Below are 17,500 nucleotides of genomic sequence, written 5' to 3' on the forward strand. Positions count from 1 at the left end.
CAGAAGGAGGATAAATTCGGAGGTTTGGTGGAAAACAACGCGGACATGAAGCTAGCCAGCTGTCCGAGTTAGCGAGAGCTAGCTAGCTTGGGCAGCGCTAGCATGTCGTAGGTGGCATTTGAACAAGGAGTTTCCTCCCTTTACAAAGATACCTTCACATTCCGGTGTGCCGTTAACTCCGTATATTCCTTGTTCGGACTGAAAGCCAAAACCTCCCCTGGATAAAATAATCCCAAAATTGTAAAAGTATTAAAAGTCTTGCCGTATCATATGTTACAGTTTTGGGCCAGCTGCTCTGTCCCAGCATGCCGTTCGTGTGGTGGCGCTTTCTCAAGTGTCTGCCCCCTGTATTTTGCCTGACTGACCCCAAAAGCTTTGACTGTCAAATAGAAGGTGATTGTTTTGTAAAACTCGCTGTATTGTCACACCTCAAATGACACTGTCCACTGAGGGGGTCATAGCTAGCGACATTTAGTGAGATAGTGAGGCATTTAGTGAGATCTAGCCTACTTTTTTTTTCAACTCTTCATAACTAATGTTTCTGCTCGTGCGTTGGCTTTTGTGTAGGTTTTGCTCGGTTCCATTTTAGCTCTTCACTTTATGTTCTTAATTCATTTTTTCCCTTTCTGTATAATTCCATTCTGTTCTGTTGGTTCAGCGCCTCGACTGCCTTGCTTAGATTTTCTCACTGTGCACTTTTGAACTTCACTCATTTTAGTTTAGACCAAAAGTTTCCCACAAAAAAGCACCTAGCATCAGTTCTTGTGCTAATAGGTGCTGGATGTACTAAGATGTTCTACCACAGTTCTGTTATGAGCTCTGTGCTTAAAGGAATGGATCACCGAAGTATCGCTGAAATACTGTTACAACCTTGCTATTACAAGGTTGGATCCCCTTTGGCTGTAGCCCATCTTCTTCAAGGTTCGACGTGCTGTGCGTTCAGAGATGGTATTCTGCCTTCCTTGGTTGTAACAAGTGGTTATTTGAGTTCCTGTTGCCTTTCTATCATCTCGAACCAGTCTGCCCATTCTCCTCTGACCTCTCACATCAACAAGGCATTTTCATCCACACAACTGCCGCTCACTGGATATTTCCTCTTTTTCGGACCGTTCTCTGTAAACCCTAGAGATGGTTGAGTGTGAAAATCCCAGATCAGCAGTTTCTGAAATACTCAGACCAGCCCGTCTGGCACCAACAACCACGCCATGTTCAAAAGCACTTAAATCATCTTTCTTCCCCCATTCTGATGCTCGGTCTGCACTTCAGCAAGTTGTCTTGACCACCTCTACATGCCTAAATGCATTGAGTTGTAGCTCTGTGATTGGCTGATTAGCTATTTGTGTTAGCAAGCAATTGAACAGTACCTAATAAAATGGCTGGTGAGTGTATTTACAGTTTTTACTCCAAATGAAGTTTAAATGTAGTCAACTGACCGAGATATGTTTGGTGTCTGAAGTACACTTCTTTGTACTGTAATGTTGTGAGACAGACCTACTGTGTGCCAACTTGACCCAATAGCCACATCTTTTGATCAATTTTACACCGACTGCTACTCAAAGAATTCCGAACAAATAGATGTTATGGGGGCATTTTTTCTTTTTCCTGTCTGAGACTTGCTCCCAGACCCCTCAGGTAAAGGCTTAGCCCCCACGTCCATAAACCTCTAGTGATGCTCTTTTTTACTGACCAAGTTTTCATTTATTTAGGCGTTGCACTCAATAACAAAACATAATTCAGTCGAGACATATTTTAATGAATGATTTCAATTCATAACAGTTATGGAGGACAGACAGCAGCAACAAGAAATAAAACACAATTAGGTGTCAAAGTAGAAAAAAAATAAATAGCTTAAAAAGGAAGCTATAACAATAGCATCATACAGACCTTCACTGAAGGGATAGAATGCTTTAGTTTCAGATCTACATAATTTCAGAACTTCTCTGTTTTCATTCAGAAGGAATGCAAATTATTAGACCGACATAATATCTTTAAATCTGGGTCTTATTCAGTTGTTTTAGTGTTTTCTTTTGGGTTCAGGCAAAAACATTACAAGATATTTCAATGGTTTGTCTCTCGTTGACATCTAATTTTCTCTATTTTCATTTCATAAAGTGGAAATGACTTAAATGATACTGAAAGAGGTTTCAGTGCTCTTCTGCCCAGCTGAGCAAGGATGTCACCCTGTCTGCTCTATTCTGTTGTGTTAGACGAGTTAGGAGAGAGTCTACATGGATTTTTATCCTGATATCATGGAGCTGTTCTTTCCTTACAGTTCCAGGGCATTCCAATATAAAGACTGTTGTGGCATTTTACATTAGGTGAAATATACAGTGACTACTAAAGCTTAAAAGAAAAAAAAGAATCCTAGATCTCAATGTGTTATTCACAGGAAAGCTTTGCGTTAAAATGCACCAAGTCCACTGGATACACTTTTGTCCAAGCGGATAAAGAGGCACTTCTAAGATTACATTTAGCGATAGATTATTAATTCCTGCACTCCCTGGTTTTGCTTGTCCATATGATCCCTATTATGTAATGTCTACCAGTGGATGTTTATGGAAGAGGCATAGTGAAGGCCAATTTTGGATCATGGTCACATTTTGATGCAGTTGTGATAGCTTGGCTATAGTGAGAAGCATTGTTGACCACTTAGTAGGAGCATATTCACTGCCGTACTTTTTAACAATCTAAAAAGCATCTCAATAATCATAAGCAGACAAATTTCAAAGGCTGATGCTAAAGAGTTAAATGCCCTCACTGTATCGAATAGTTTTCACGCTGCCCTATGCTATGTCTGTGTATAATATCACACATAAATGTGTGGTTAATATAGGACTGCACTTAAAAATAATCCAGTGTTGAAATATGTAAAATCTGAAAGTTTCCCAAGTGTAATATTAACCAGCATTAAATTATGACAATTGTTAACAAACGTATCGCTATAGAATACAAACTGGCAAATAAATTAAATGTGCGAAATAAAACAGACTATTAGAGTACATATGAAGAATATCTGTTAAAAAAGCAGTCGGATGCGGACATTTCTAAAGAGACGGACATATCAACTCCTGAAGCTGCTGTGTCCACGTCTCAGGTAGCTCTTAAATTTTTACTCAGTTCTCAGTAACATCAGTCTAATATGGGTTAAATTGCATTATAATATGGAGGTATGTCACCTGTTGTATTTGAACAGAGTTTCAGCAGGTTTGTGCAAAGGTAATATTTCTTTTTGGTAATATTCCTTTGTGGTAAAGAATCTTTTCCTCTTAAGATTAGATAAGAATCCTCTTAAGACATGTTAAAAGTATTAAAAGATTTTTATGGACTGAGGTAGATCTAAATGGGGAAAGAAAAAAAACTTCAATAGTGGTTAGATGATTTAAAAGCAAAATTTGAGAATATGAACATCACGTTAAACTGTCACATGGGTAAAACCTCATACCAAATGCCCTGGTTAAGCTTGACAACTGATTTCTGCACCTATGTTGTATGTTAGAGTTTCCTTGCTTACCTTTGAAGCATGGTCAGTTTGCTATTCAAAAGGGAAGGATACTAATAGCTCTCTTATACTCTATCTACCCTATGGATCACACTTCTGCAATCATCTTCCCCCCCGATTCTCTGACACAATTATTAGTTTTAGCAGTCCTGGTAAAAACACTCCCCCGAAACTGCCTCCGGCCTCTTATCTGGGTTACACTTCTCTGGTTCTACAGCCTTGCCGGTGTAGTCTATGCAGAGCACGCTTCGCCGACGCTCTCCAGGACCACAAGTCCGCGAGCAGGCTGACCATGGCCCCATCTGCCACACAGGGCAGGGCAGGTCCCCACATGGTCGGATGTCAGTTGGCCGCAGGTCTGCATCGCAGAAGTAGGATGGGGTTCCTGCCTTGTCCTGACACTCGACACTTCTCCTGGACCAGCCAGCACCACAGCTCTTGGAACACTCGGACCACTCACCCAGGACCCAGTCAGCTCCCCCAAAAGGTAGGATAACGTGTGGGGAGAGGCCACTGTCTGTGCCAGGTTTGCTGAAGGGCACATCCCTGGGCAGAAAGAAGCTGTATTTGACCCTGGGCGGTGACGTGTCCCCAGCTGTGGAAAGGAGCTGGATGGTGATGGTCTGCCTGAGCTCCTGGAAGCTGAGGAGCCGCTCCAGGGTTGTGGATGAGCCACTGTATCGAAGGACAGCACCAGACACTGGTATGTCCTGTTCAGCTGTAGATACTGAGAAGTTCCCATTCAAAATATAGGTTCCATCTTCAGCCTTCACTGCTAGGTAGTTGCCATCGTGCTTGATTCCACGGTGGCTGCGCTGCTTGACATCAATGTTGGTGGCCCCAGCAGGGATAGTAACAATGTCATTGTAGCCAAAGCTGGGGAAATGTAATGACATATTTGAACATCTGGTCAATGAACATCTGTGAAAATCTTTGAATCTGTTTTATCAGTTACCCCTTCCTGAAATGTATCCATTTTAGTCATCAATATTTTTGAGAGTATTTTTCTCACTTACGTGGCTTTGTTCAGAGAGCCACTTATTTTTCTGCAGCTTGTCCCATCTCCTCCACAGACACCACACTTGTCCAGTCTTATGTTGGAGCCTATGACCTGGTCGCAGCCAGCCTTGATGCACTGACCCTGGACACAGATAGATGTGGTATCTGGACCGCAGGTTGTACCATCCACGACCTGGTCAACACAAAAAACTAATGGTGATCATTGAATATGAGATTATATGCTTTGACAGTCCAGAAGGTTCATTTACAGTTAAAAGTAAAGCAGTTGTACAGTATGACCACATAAAAGAAAAACCATTAGAATGATGACGCAGAAGCAACTACATTTAGACGGTGTGAGAAATATCAATTGCAGAAAAGTGCACTCAGGAGCTTAAGGCAGTAGTTAGTCTGGGGTTAAAGGATCTCTGATTACACCTTTTACTACAGAGAAAATATTTTATGCTCAGGAATTTAGTGGCAGGGCAAAGATATCAGGGCTGTGGAAGGAGAGTGATCTCATAAAGGTTTCAGATGTTAAACGTAAGACCATGGTAGACACAGAGAGGAAACAGTGGACAGTGTATTTTGCATATCATTATTACAGTTGATTATACCAGATCACTGGGAAAGACATGCAGTGGAATACCTTGGATTCAAAAACTTTAAATTCGTTGTTGTGCTTGGCTCTGCAAAAGAGCTTGCATCTGTCCCTGGGAGAAACTCCAGCATACTTTGGGATCCACTGCTTTATGTTCCCATCCATGTCCAAATAACGGTCACTGTTGTATTTCTCACATTGCTCTTCTCTAAAGCTCTTACCTGTGGAATGGAAAACAGTTTCCAGATAAACAATGCATCCCTGACAAATGATAGAAAGCTTACAAAGTGCACTCATGTGCCATAACTGGGAAAACAATGTGAATTTTGACCTAAAACAACACCTCTGCACTCTGGCCTCCTCTATAATGTGACCTGTACCTCCCAAAGTATAAATATAAACTGTTACCATGGTCTCCTGGGCAGGTCTGGATGTTGCAGGACTGGTATTTGACCCTCTGGCCTACACAGTAGGATCCTCCGTTTTGCGGCACTGGGTCTGTACACTCGCGGCGGGAAAACTCAACCCCACCACCACAGGTCCGAGAACATGGGCCCCATGGGCCCCAAGCGCCCCATCCACCGTCCACTGGAAGCTACAGCACAAGCAAAAGCGACAGATATATAAACATTAACACTTCTCCAAAGCATACAGTGAGTATCAAGTTACAGGCAACTGAAACATTCTCTGTGCTTTCATGTCTATTTTAAAAGACCTGATTAGGTTATCAACTAGATAAAGGGACCTGTATCTGTGCATTATCCCCCCCCCAAAGTTGACATTTTGTGACCTCTGCTGTAACCAGACATGTAAAGGCTACATGGCCATCGCCTGCTCTTTATGTATGGTGCTTGTGGCGTGTGTAGAAATACCACATTTGTTTTATTCCTTCTTTTATGAGTTGGCTAAAAGATTACTGCTCACAGCCAGGCTGTTTGGCATCATGGGTTGGCTTTCCTAACAGGCCAGCCTCAAATATAATCTTACTTTTTTAGGAAGCTTTACTGAATACAATGTGACTGCTTCTTAAATGGAAGATCTAAAAATAATTAAACTTTTTAAAGACTCTCTGCAAATGAAAACCAAATCTCCTTCTCTCTCTGTTGCTTCTTTTTCTCTCATCTCCTTCCTCTTCAGGAGAAGCAGGCGGTCTGGCATTTAGGAGAGGGATTTTTGAAGCAGATTGATTATTTTAAGCACCTTTGAGAGGGGGCCCGGTTGGGCTCCAAGAAGAGGAGCTGGTTGGATTTCAAAAGGTGAAAAAAATGGACTGTCTGACAGATAGACTCGTCCAGACACCTAAACAATGTACCGAGAAGAGTGTGTCCAACTAAGCAAAGAGTGATCTTGAGCGGACAAAGAATGTTAAAGGTTGTGAGCAACTGAGAGAGACACTTCAAAAAAAGTTTAGCCAGCATTACAGAAAACAGACCTCTGAGAATGGTAAACAAAATGGGGCCATAGGCATGATGCAACAGTAATACCATTTAAAAAAATCAGCATCCGCCATAAATCTGCCAAGAGGCATTTACTGGCATTTTTGTTCATGCCTGGCATGTTTACATCCTGACGGGTAAAATATTCCAATAAATCAAACTAAGGTGACTCCCTCAGTCAAACTACTTGCTTGTACATACCTCTTGTCCTGACTCCAGCAGTGTGTTCAACACACACATGCCTCCGCGGCAACTCTTGTCTTCCCTGCAGGGCGTGCCGTCAGCCCAAGGAAGGCTTCCGTTTCGGGTTGTGCATTGCAGCTTGCCCTCTTCACGGCACCATAGCTGGACACAGGCCTGGTCCTCTGGGGCATTGGGACAGCGAGTGTACTCCTCACCGAACGACTGCTGGCATTGCCGGTCTAGACCATACGCATGGCCTGGAGGCTCTGCCTGCAATGGAATAGTTTGTTCTGGAGCGTCCAGCAAACAATCACCTTAAGGGAGAGGACAGAATATGCACACATTGAGCAATTGAAGACGTTTTTAAACCACATTTCAATTAATCACTCTCATAACCCTATAACTTACAGAACAATAAGTCTTAAGATTAATAATTGAACAATAAGTCTTGCTGATAAGTATGGGTAAGACAAAGACATGGGTAAGACATGCACAGAAATGCAGAGAAAGGGAGAACATAAAGATTTAATTAAGTATTTACTGTACTACAAATGCTAAGAGAGTATTCTGGCTTTTAATTACAGTTACCCTCCTTAAGTTGCTCTCTTTTGTCCGCCAAGATGATGCCGATGCTGCTGATGTTTAAGTTTGCTGAAGCAGCCTCTTATTTTGAATAAACAGGTGTGCACATCTGTAGCTTGAGGGGACGATTTTCATTACTGAGCGAACTCACCAGCCAGAAACACTTAATCCCCCTCCCCTTTTCGCCCTCATGTACGTAAGTCAGAATAGTCTCCCATCTGGAGATTTCCATTATGCAACCTATTATACTGCAGCTCCAGTCAAATTCACTTCAGCTCAAAGATCTGAATCCATAACACATAACTACTATGTCTACCTCAAGTCCTTCTGAATCACAGCCCTTTTGTCTTTCCATATACTTTCACATTTAAAGAAAATAAGTTATCACGTAAGTCTGCATTGGTTTGAAAAGTGGGTAGAAGACAGCTTCAATCTTTCAGTATTTGGAACGCTCTCACCAATGTGAGGCAATCCTTTTACAGTTTGCAGCCTTAAAACTGTTTTACGAGTTTGCAACAGCGGAAAATAACTAAGCCTCACGGCCATATCAGTGCTCATGTCTACCTGTGGCAACAGACAGCATGTGCTTGGCAACGCGTAGCATCTGAGTGAGGGAAAACAGTTGTTAAAACTGGAATGTGTTAGTCACTGAGGATGACTCAGAGGAAGAGCGAGAGCAGGAGAGCGTGGACTGAAATATTGACCGAGATAAATCAACCCCTGGCGAAAATATGCCTGCTATTTTTCAGCAGTGATATTTTTGCAGTGTCACTTTTCTCTTTTTTTTTTGGCTTTCTGGAAATGCTCTACTGGGGTGCAAGGTGTCCCTCTGAGGGACAGTAGAGTGAGTAATTGTAGGAAACATTGGACTGATTTCTGTAGCAACCTCAGACACGCCTGTGTGTTCCATTCACCTGAGTACATTACACCCAGGCTAGGGCAAATGACCCAAGAGAGCGAGCGAGGGAGAGAAAGGCGGAAAGAGAGAGCATGCCTTACATAGGTTGTCAGTTTTGACATTGTCAGCAAAATTATACAGTGTGGTTTCACAAGTCTGTCATTAGTGGTTAGGGAGCGAGTGAAGGCAGAAGTGTATTGTAAAAAAAAATGCATGATAGAGTTAAAGAAAATAAACTTGTGAAACTGAGGCCACCATATTACAGGCAGATTTTTCACCGCACTCTACGTTCAATATTACACAGTCTGTCTTTTGTGGCAAGTTTCCATTAACTATATAATGACAGCTTGATGATTTAGGACAACGTTCTCAAAGAAGTTATTGAATAATATTACGTTTTAGTTTGGTTCTTGAGGAAAAAAGGTCTTCTTTCATGCCAAAACCAAATGAAAACTCAAAATCTTGTGTTACTAGAGAAAAAAAACAATTGTCAGCAGAAGAACTAAGATGTCCAGACTGACCAGTGAAATAACAAATGTGCTTATTATACCCATTGTATAATAATCTCAATGGTGTGATGTACTTAGGCCTTACCATGCCCATTGTCGAAGAACTCGGTAATGTAAAGAGCACTGCAGGGTGACCAGGGAAAAGTTTTGTTGAGATGGACAAAGAGGGGGGCCATCATGTGGTGTCTATCAATGTGCCCAAACAATTTCTCACAGTTCCTGGAGTCATCATGTGGCATGCTGAGTACATGGCCTGAGAGAGAAAAAGAGAGAGAAAGCAAAAGTAAGTCAGAGCGCGGAGTTACAATGGCTATATATATATATATATATATATATATATATATATATATATATATATATATATGACTGTTGTCCTTTGCATTGTGTATACATTTCATGATAAATGGACCAAAAGAGATGCCATTAACTTTTATTAGTATGTTTATGTTTATTCCTTCTCCTGTAAAGTTCTCATTTTGGAGATATGAGGTTTAATTCTGACAACAGCGATAGTGCTATATTTATGCACATATGCATATACATGATAACAGCACTCAGTTTTGAGGTTCTCTCTAGACGAAGGTATCACTTACAGTCTACATATCTAAGCCCACTAGCTTGGCACAGCTGCTACTGAATCTGGACAATTACTTATTATTGTTCAGTGTACATGGAATTCTGTGCACACAATCTTCTATGACACACTTAACAGGGAACTTAATTCCACATCCTTTGCAATTAAGATGATCTAATGCAAAATATTCCCTTAAGTCATTACAGTTTGACCATTCTGTAATGGTGCAAATATGACCATGGAAATGGTTCAAGTGAAGCTGAGAAGGTTTGACACACATTAATGAATAGCTCAGTCTAAATTTGGGGCATCCATTCTAGTCCAGACACTCAGTGAGGGTGAGATGTCAGCCAGACACATAGAGTGGAGACTGGTGGCATGTGTATGTGTGTGTGTGTGGATGGGTGTGTGCACATGCACATGTGACCCATACCAAGCTCATGTGACACTGTAAAGGCTGCTTGGAGGCCGTTGTCCTCAATGACTGAACAGCTTCTTTTGGGGTCACACATGGTGCCCACATCAGCTACACCAAGGGTATCACAATGCTCATGGCCACAAATATCCTGAAGGTGCAAAAGAAAGAGGTACAGAGGGTTGGAGAGGAAGGTGGACAGATTGGGAGAGCAACCAGAGGAGGAGAGGAACAAGGGAAGGAAAGGGTTAGAGGGGAGAAAGGGGACACATTTCAGACACTGATATCCAGACATCGCTCCATTAGTTCCAGACAGACCTTTTTTTTCCCCCAAGTAGGCTCTTGCCAGCAAAACATATTTGTCAGTGTTTCCATCGTAAAATGAAGCAAATACATGGCAGACTGTGTGCTAGAAAGAGCAAGGGAGGGAATTTAACTGTTTGATGGCTGGATCATATGGTGTCCTTCCAGAGTATTGCAGAAGGTTTTCTTGAGCATGTGTCAGCTCTGACATGAGTGACCCTAACTGAGGAGGATGCGGCCCATGGAGGCCCTCAGAGACAAGCAGAGACGTCTGACCTTCGCTAAACAAAACCACCTGTGTCTCCATCTGGCCTCAGCGGAACCAAGACCACCGTGAGCTCTGTCGTGTTACTTGAACCAGGACGTCTTGCCAAAACTTGGCTTTGGCCACATGCTTCACTCAAGCACAGCCCTAACCTTCTGTACTTGGCAGGAGCTTAGGCTTGCACTTGCTGTCTTCACGACTGGACAAGGGGGCTCCCTGATGAGCCATGTGGTCACGATTCTGCCAAATCATTTCCTGTTTTGAAGCATCTCAAGCATCATGCAAACAGCCAGATCTATTTAATCAAATGATTGAGGCGGTCATATCTGTCCACCTAATTTAATAAATGTGTTGTTGTGTTCTTGCATAGAGAGTTGCTTCCCAACAGTTTAATTAATCAAATGACCCACATACTTTTAATCTTAATAGTGAATATGGGATTAGGCGTTCCACTCCTCACATTACCAGGATCTTTCACAAGTCCAAAACTAAATCTGGTCTGAAACCAGCGGAAGAAACTTGAGAACCATCACAATCACAACGTCATTATTACCTACCAAATAAGCACATGATTGAGGAAATAGCCCTAACCTTATGTTACACGTCATCCTAACGAATGCAATGAGGGACATTTTCTATTTCTATTGTTAAAGAATGCTCTGGCCCATTATGGTCTGAGATAGTGGGTGTGTTTTTTTGTGGTCTGGCTCACCTCTCTGGTGAATAAAATGGCAGTATCGTAATGCTCGGGATGGCGCTGACTCGAGGGGTTGAAGAGTTGCTGCCAGGCACAGAAGTTGCGCAGGGCCATGCCTCCATTGCTGGACAGCTCAGGCCCCAGCTCCTCGTCCTCTATCACCAGTATTTTGACCACCACAAGGCTCACTGCATTCTTCAGGCTGGGATGGGCATAGAGTTGCGCAGCCATCCCCATCAGGGTCAGGAGGTAGTGCTATAGAGAGAGAGAGAGCAGGACAAAGAAAGAGCAGAGGCAGACGCAGAAAGAGATTAGTTATAATTTTGTGTAATTTTAGCCTTTAAAATCCCAGTCTTATTACATACTGGGGCTTATAGTTCAGTAACTACAAGAACTTCAGTGTAAACTGGTTGAGCTATTCTTAGGTAATAGAGGTGTGTAATAAAACTTTTTTTTATGGGGTTAAAAGTCAAGAACACTAGCTGTACAGCTGATGAAACCAACCATAAACCAAAAACTGCAAAATCCGAAGCACAGCTGTTTGAAGGTAGGAATGTGACTGGCTTTGGATTGGACAATATGTTTCGTTCAAAAAGACATTCAGAATAACATTCAAGCCAAAGGCTAAAAGATACCCCCCAATCTCACCCAACAGAGAGTTTATCACCCTGAAAGCTAAAACAATCTCTTCAAATTAGGGAAAAACAGAAATGCAGCCCTGTTTTCACATTTAGAATTCATCCCTGACATATTGCTGAACTGTGCTTTATATTTTTTACTTTTGGAATTACTCTTCATTTGAATTCAGATGCAGATCTTTGTATAAGCAGACACAAGATTACAATTCTGCCTGTATGAATGAAGGTGACTTCGGTTTTCATCAAGCCTGATGACTACTCCTCCACAAAACAGAAGGAGGGTGAGGGAAGCGAGGCGACCCAAATCTATAAGCCTTTGGGACTCAAATATTTAAACATTTGTGTTTTTCTTTCCGTCAATAAAATGGGTGGAAGGAGCTCAAAAACAAACTCCTCTTGGCTTCCACTCTCTTCCAGATGGTGCTAAGTCAAATTCAAGCCCCTCATGCCAGCAGTTTTATTTCATCCATCTCGCTCTCTTTCTCTCTTTCTTTCGCCCTTTCCCTCAATGCATCATTGCACATTTCCAGAGTGAGAAAGTGTATGTTTCAAATGGGTGTCATATTCATTATATCAATATATCATAACAGACTGTGATTTCACACATAATGAAAGTACAACTTCGTTTACCAAGACTCGCAATGACTTTAAACCACAAATTTTGTGAGAAAGCCAGCCATATGCCATTTCTTAAGTGCTGTCGGCCTGTGTGGTTTGTACTATATTTCATGTATGTCAACAGCTTCAGAAGACTTGATGCCACTTTACGATATTCAGTGTTAGTCTGAGGCTAATGTGCTCTACGAGAGATGCTGGAAACAGTAAAGAGGTATCCCAAAAAACATTCTTTTGACCTCTGTTATTCCTTCGCAGTCTGAAGTGCTTAAAAGCACTGCTGCGATCTGGCAGGAAGAAAAGCAGCTACTATAATGGAAATATCATATGACACATACAGTTTCCTGAATCATCGTTCTCCCCTGAAATTCCAGTCAGTGTTTTAAAAACACATATGTTCCCTATTTGATTACAAAAAAAGGAGAGGTAGGAAAAAAGGTTTCAAACATGTCTGGCAGCTGTCACCTTCAGTTAATTATACACCATTGAAAAGCATCAACAGGATCGTTTTAAAGAGCTCCCAACATCCTCTGTTTATGGAGGCACATGCCAATGGGAAAGCAAGATCAACAAAACATGAAGAGCTGTAAATATTTGTGGCTACATGCTTTGTACTCAAGCTCTCGAGATAGCCAACATGGCTTGACTGTGTGGTTTCATTCATTTGGAGGACTCGTGCACTCAGTAAGAAGACATGTATGAAATAAGCCCAAACAAAATACACGAAGAATCCATCTCTTCACAAATCAGCCTTGTTTGCTTGTAGGGCATTAAAGCATCATCGGTGAACATGAACCCATGAGCATGGCAAGCAGTATTGCACTAAAGGGGAGGGGGAGCAGATGTTTACGTCCAATGCAAGCAATAGCCACTTATCTTTATCTAAATAGATATAGTGTCTGCTACATGAGTTAGTCTCTTCGCCAAACCAGAGATTGGACTGAGGATTACTAGTGGCCTGCTGGGTAGGATTATGGAATTTTACACTGGTCCACATTCACCTCTTGCCACCCACACCAGATCTCAATCAACAAAACAAAAAACATTGTGTGTGACACTTATCTTCTAAAGTAGAATTAAGACTAGACACAATCTTCATATGTTTTAAAGCCTATTATAAATGCAGTGACAGTGGCTCCCAAACCTGGTGCTTTTCCTACTTTTGGTTCAGTCTATCAGCTAATTCACAAGCCCTCCCTGCACTCTCAGAAATAAAGGTCTGAAACTGTCACTGCGGCAGTCACTAGGGTGGTCCCCTCAAGGGTCCATCTCAGTAGCTTTAGTCAGGGAACATAACTACTATAATGATCCATCCAACATTATATTTTATAGTCCACACACCCCGTCTCATCTCCAGGCTTTTTATTTTATTGTTCTGTTTTAAAACATTAGGTTATGAAAATGTACAAATATGTACTTTTTACCTGGGAAAAACTTATAAGGTACACAATTGGACCAGCTGCTGCACCTTTGAGGGAACTTTTACATTGTTTGTACCTTGATGAAGGAAAAAATGTACCTGCACAAAACCTTTATTTCAATGTGTGTTGAATTGGAAAAGTTAAAGCCTGTTACAAATTGTTCTACCATATCACATTTATAGGTAGCTCCCTATGTAAAACTGTTTGTAAGATGTTTTTGTCTAAATGAACTTAGCAGAAAATGTGGCCATCATTGAACCTATACGATATATGTTAGCAGAGGGAAAGTATATATTACTTGAAGTAAAGCTGAATTTACATTCAAAACACAATACTATACTAAAGATACGTGCATGCACAGTAGGACTGCTCAATGGCTCTGCCTAATTGCTAGAACACCTGTTAAACACTAAGGGTAGGACATGGATTAAGCCCAGTCTTGACTAAACTGCAGTGTCAGTGGTGTTACACTGTTTAAAGATCCTATTTAGTCTAGGCAAAGGCTTAACTTGGGTTACCCGGACATGGTTTAAGCCTATTCATAGTCTTAAACCCAATCTGGGACCCCATCTTGTGCTGGGTATGCGAACGACTGGCCTAAAGGAAGGTGAATATTCTGTCAGGTTAAAGACAAGAAACCAGGTTTCATGACAGGTGGCTGCTTCAGAAATGAGTGGGCACATTGCCTACATCAGCCCCGTTTATTCGATGTTTTAAAGACGTTAAACTTGACCCCCCCACCGAGCAGCGGCTCCGTTTACCTTTATCTCGTCTCCATAGAAACGAGTCATCGAATAGTCGGCCACTACCAGAGTCTCGATGTACCTCGCAGACGACACGAATCTTTTTTCCCGCCTTTTCCCGTCATCTCTCTCCCCTGTCAGAAAGCGGTCGTCGTCTTGCGCTTGATCAAGGTCTCTCTTCCACGTCTCTCGGCTTGAGGCGACCACTCGTCTTTTGACGACGTGGGGCTGAGAGAAAGTTCCGCCGCTCGCGGTCGGCTGGATGAAGTACTCGTCCCCGCGCGTGACGAAAGTTCCCCGTATGCCGCGACAGAGGCTGACAGCGACCATAGAGTCCAGGTCCCCGTTCACCGTGCCCGAGTAGAAGCAGCCTCTCAGCTCCTCTCCGCTCTCGGACACGCCGTTGTCGGTCTGCTCAGAGCCGTTCACAGCGGCGGGGAGATGCTTGGCTTTGATACGCTGGATGTGTAACGTTGGAGCCACGAAACTGCTGTCCGGTTTCAGGTCTAGAGCGAAAACCTGACCAAACGCGGCGAGTTTAAAGAGGTGCCTGTCCGTAAACTCGCTCCTCCACGAGCCGCCGTGTCTCGGCGTGAGTTTCACAGCTACGGTCTCTTGTGACTCTACAAACTCACACCTCACTGCTTCAGCCAGCAGCACTGCGGCCAGGATCAAATGTATATGGCAGCCCATCGTGTTTTCAGACAAAACCTGGAAACAAATACCAACAGACTCGGTTAGGCTACAAACGCGGCGAGCGTTTTGGACACCGACACAGAGCTGCTGTCGGCAGGTGTGTGAGGTGAAATGTCCAACTCGGACTGAAACAAACCGCTTCTGTTTCTTTCTTTCGTTCGTTTTCGCTCAGGAACAGACGGAGCTCAGTCCGCTATCCATTAAAATCAGTTACTAAGGCGACCCGAAGTCGGAGCGCGCGTCTGAGCAGAGCGCGAGAGTCTGTCACAGAAACGCGATGGCGCGAGGGAGGAACAGCGGGACCCGCGGGTAGCTGGGCTGTGAGAGCGCGAGCGTGTTCGGCGGTACTATTTATACCGTCTCGATTCCACTTCAACGTGCGCGCGCGGTTTTTATTTTTGATGATGTGCACTGCCCCCCTCGTGCCGCAGAACGCCAAGGACTCCACGATATTCCCGCCACGCCCCCCTCACGAGTAGTGCACGTAGGACTTACCAGGCACCTCAGCCACGCCTCCTGCGCTGGGGCTGGACCGCAGGTTCCTCGGTCTTGAGCTGGACTGGGGAGAATAATAGCGCTGCCCTGAGAGTCTGCAGTCCAGTGAAGTCATGAATACGTGCGGCTGTACAGCGTTGTAGGAAATAAAGACCCAAACAGAAACAAAAGTAGCTGCCAAAAGCAGCACAAGAACGAGAAAAGTATCAGGTGAAAAACTCCTCGAGTCCTACTACAGCTCCATGTCCAGCGGCTTCTCCAGCGTCTGTCAGCATACAAACTGAACTGTGTTCAAAATTATTCAAATATCCAGAAAGGAATTAAACAGGAAGGAAAAAAAGAGTTTAAATGCGTCCTAAATGTGAAGGGCTGAAATGGAACCGAGCAAAAATAGGTTGGCTAAATAAATAAATAAATAAATAACTAGGAATAATAATGAATAGGAATCAGTTCAGTTCAGAATACTCTATTAGTCCCAAAAAGGGTAATTCATTTGCAGCCTTCTCGTCCATACACGCGACTGTACACACACACACACACACACACACACACACACACACACACACACACACACACACACACACACAGGCAAATACATAAATAAATAAATGCACGGAGACGACGAATATAACAATAATTTTAAAAGACTGTTATCCGCATTTAACAGCTCGATAGCAGAAGGAATAAAAGACTTGTCGATTTGTTCTGCTGAAGATCGTAATATAACGCCGACCTGGCGTCATTACAGTAAATTCGCTGGACAAACTCTGATCAGACTGACTGATAATTCCTTTTGCTTTCTGAGCCACTTGTTTCTCCCACAGGCAGCCCAGGTCTCTCTGTCCGACCCCAGTTATCTTTGACCAGAGTTTTACAAGCGCCCTTCAGGCTATTCTTGTCCCTCACCGACAGCCCATTGAACCAACAAATAAACGAGAAAGCCACTTTTGCATGAGCAGGAATAAAGTATTTAAAGAGCTCAGCTCAGATCAGGCAAAACTTTACAGCAGATAAAACTAAACCTTAAGAATACAGCCAGGCTACGAGCAGCGATGCTGATAACGACGCTGCTTTCAAAGTGGCTTTAAGCACGTTGAACATGAGGGAGACATTCCAGTGACGCTCGCGACTGGATTTAGATCGTAGGGAACATGCTGGGAAGTTACGGAACGTGCTCGCTTCTGTACCTGTAAGTGAGCTTTAATGTGAGCTATGATGAGTGAAATACTGATCGCTGATATGTTACATTAACCGTGGTGCTCTGACTGGAGGAGACAGCTGTTTCACACCAAGAGATTATGTGGGATTTAGGTGCACTTTCTAGATCATACAGTGAGCGGCGCTGCTGCACCGTTTGTGGTGTTTGACTTCGGATGAAAAGCTGAGAAAAGTTGAGAAATACAGCTTAATGCGTTAGTATATACACATATTATTGCTTTAAGATTGCAATACATCTTTGTTTTTTGTTTGTTTACCTGCTTACCTATGTGAACATCATATGCGGATCTAGCTGCATAAAACACTACCTGTGCACCTGATGGATAAAATCGCTGAATCTGTCTGTAGACAGGATAGATAGAAAACAACAATAACAACAACAACAACAACAACAAGAAATATTATTATAACAACAACAAAAACAATTATTATTATTATTATTATTATTATTATCATTATTATTATATATTGTCTTACTATATATATTGGATATAGTACATCTTTATTTTTATTTAATTCATTTTTTAAAATTTGTGTTACAGAGTTAAACAATGACAGATACTGTTTGTATGTTATGAGGAATGGACCAGTTGAAATGGTGCTAAATGATTATATGTAGACGTATACACGCACACACACACGCGCACACACACACACACACACACACACACACACACACACACACACACACGCACACACACACACACACACAC

The 17,500-nt window shown here is 42.6% G+C and overlaps 2 protein-coding genes across 4 annotated transcripts in view; both read right to left on the reverse strand.

The window, feature by feature from the left end:
* zbtb44 (zinc finger and BTB domain containing 44) overlaps positions 1 to 332 on the reverse strand; it is a 26,980-nt gene extending 26,648 nt beyond the window's left edge. For 2 of the 3 annotated variants that reach the window (XM_017701783.2, XM_037533303.1), the window contains exon 1: positions 1 to 332. This exon is cut by the window's left edge and continues 10 nt beyond it. The gene's annotated coding sequence lies outside the window, so the exon portion shown is untranslated. The other variant, XM_017701784.2, reaches the window with a different exon arrangement.
* A 1,387-nt stretch (positions 333 to 1,719) lies between these two features.
* adamts8a (ADAM metallopeptidase with thrombospondin type 1 motif, 8a) lies at positions 1,720 to 15,480 on the reverse strand. The gene is made up of 9 exons (XM_017701782.2): positions 14,397 to 15,480; positions 10,977 to 11,216; positions 9,715 to 9,847; positions 8,793 to 8,960; positions 6,737 to 7,032; positions 5,508 to 5,694; positions 5,148 to 5,320; positions 4,516 to 4,691; positions 1,720 to 4,375 (listed from the first exon to the last, which is right to left on the reverse strand). The coding sequence occupies exons 1-9, from the start codon at positions 15,069 to 15,071 to the stop codon at positions 3,640 to 3,642; spliced, it is 2,784 nt and encodes a 927-aa protein (XP_017557271.1). The 5' UTR covers positions 15,072 to 15,480; the 3' UTR covers positions 1,720 to 3,639.
* Positions 15,481 to 17,500: the final 2,020 nt, after the last annotated feature.

Source organism: Pygocentrus nattereri, chromosome 23 (genome assembly GCF_015220715.1).
Source record: "Pygocentrus nattereri isolate fPygNat1 chromosome 23, fPygNat1.pri, whole genome shotgun sequence".
Taxonomy (NCBI): domain Eukaryota; kingdom Metazoa; phylum Chordata; class Actinopteri; order Characiformes; family Serrasalmidae; genus Pygocentrus; species Pygocentrus nattereri.

Excerpts from the sequence above, each read along its gene's own strand:
- adamts8a (XM_017701782.2), bottom strand. The coding sequence starts at position 15,071 with ATGGGCTGCCATATACATTTGATCCTGGCCGCAGTGCTGCTGGCTGAA. Across the intron at positions 9,848-10,976 it reads CCATTTTATTCACCAGAGAG|GATATTTGTGGCCATGAGCA; the intron begins GTGAGCCAGACC and ends TTGCACCTTCAG. Across the intron at positions 4,692-5,147 it reads TTAAAGTTTTTGAATCCAAG|GTCGTGGATGGTACAACCTG; the intron begins GTATTCCACTGC and ends TGTGTTGACCAG.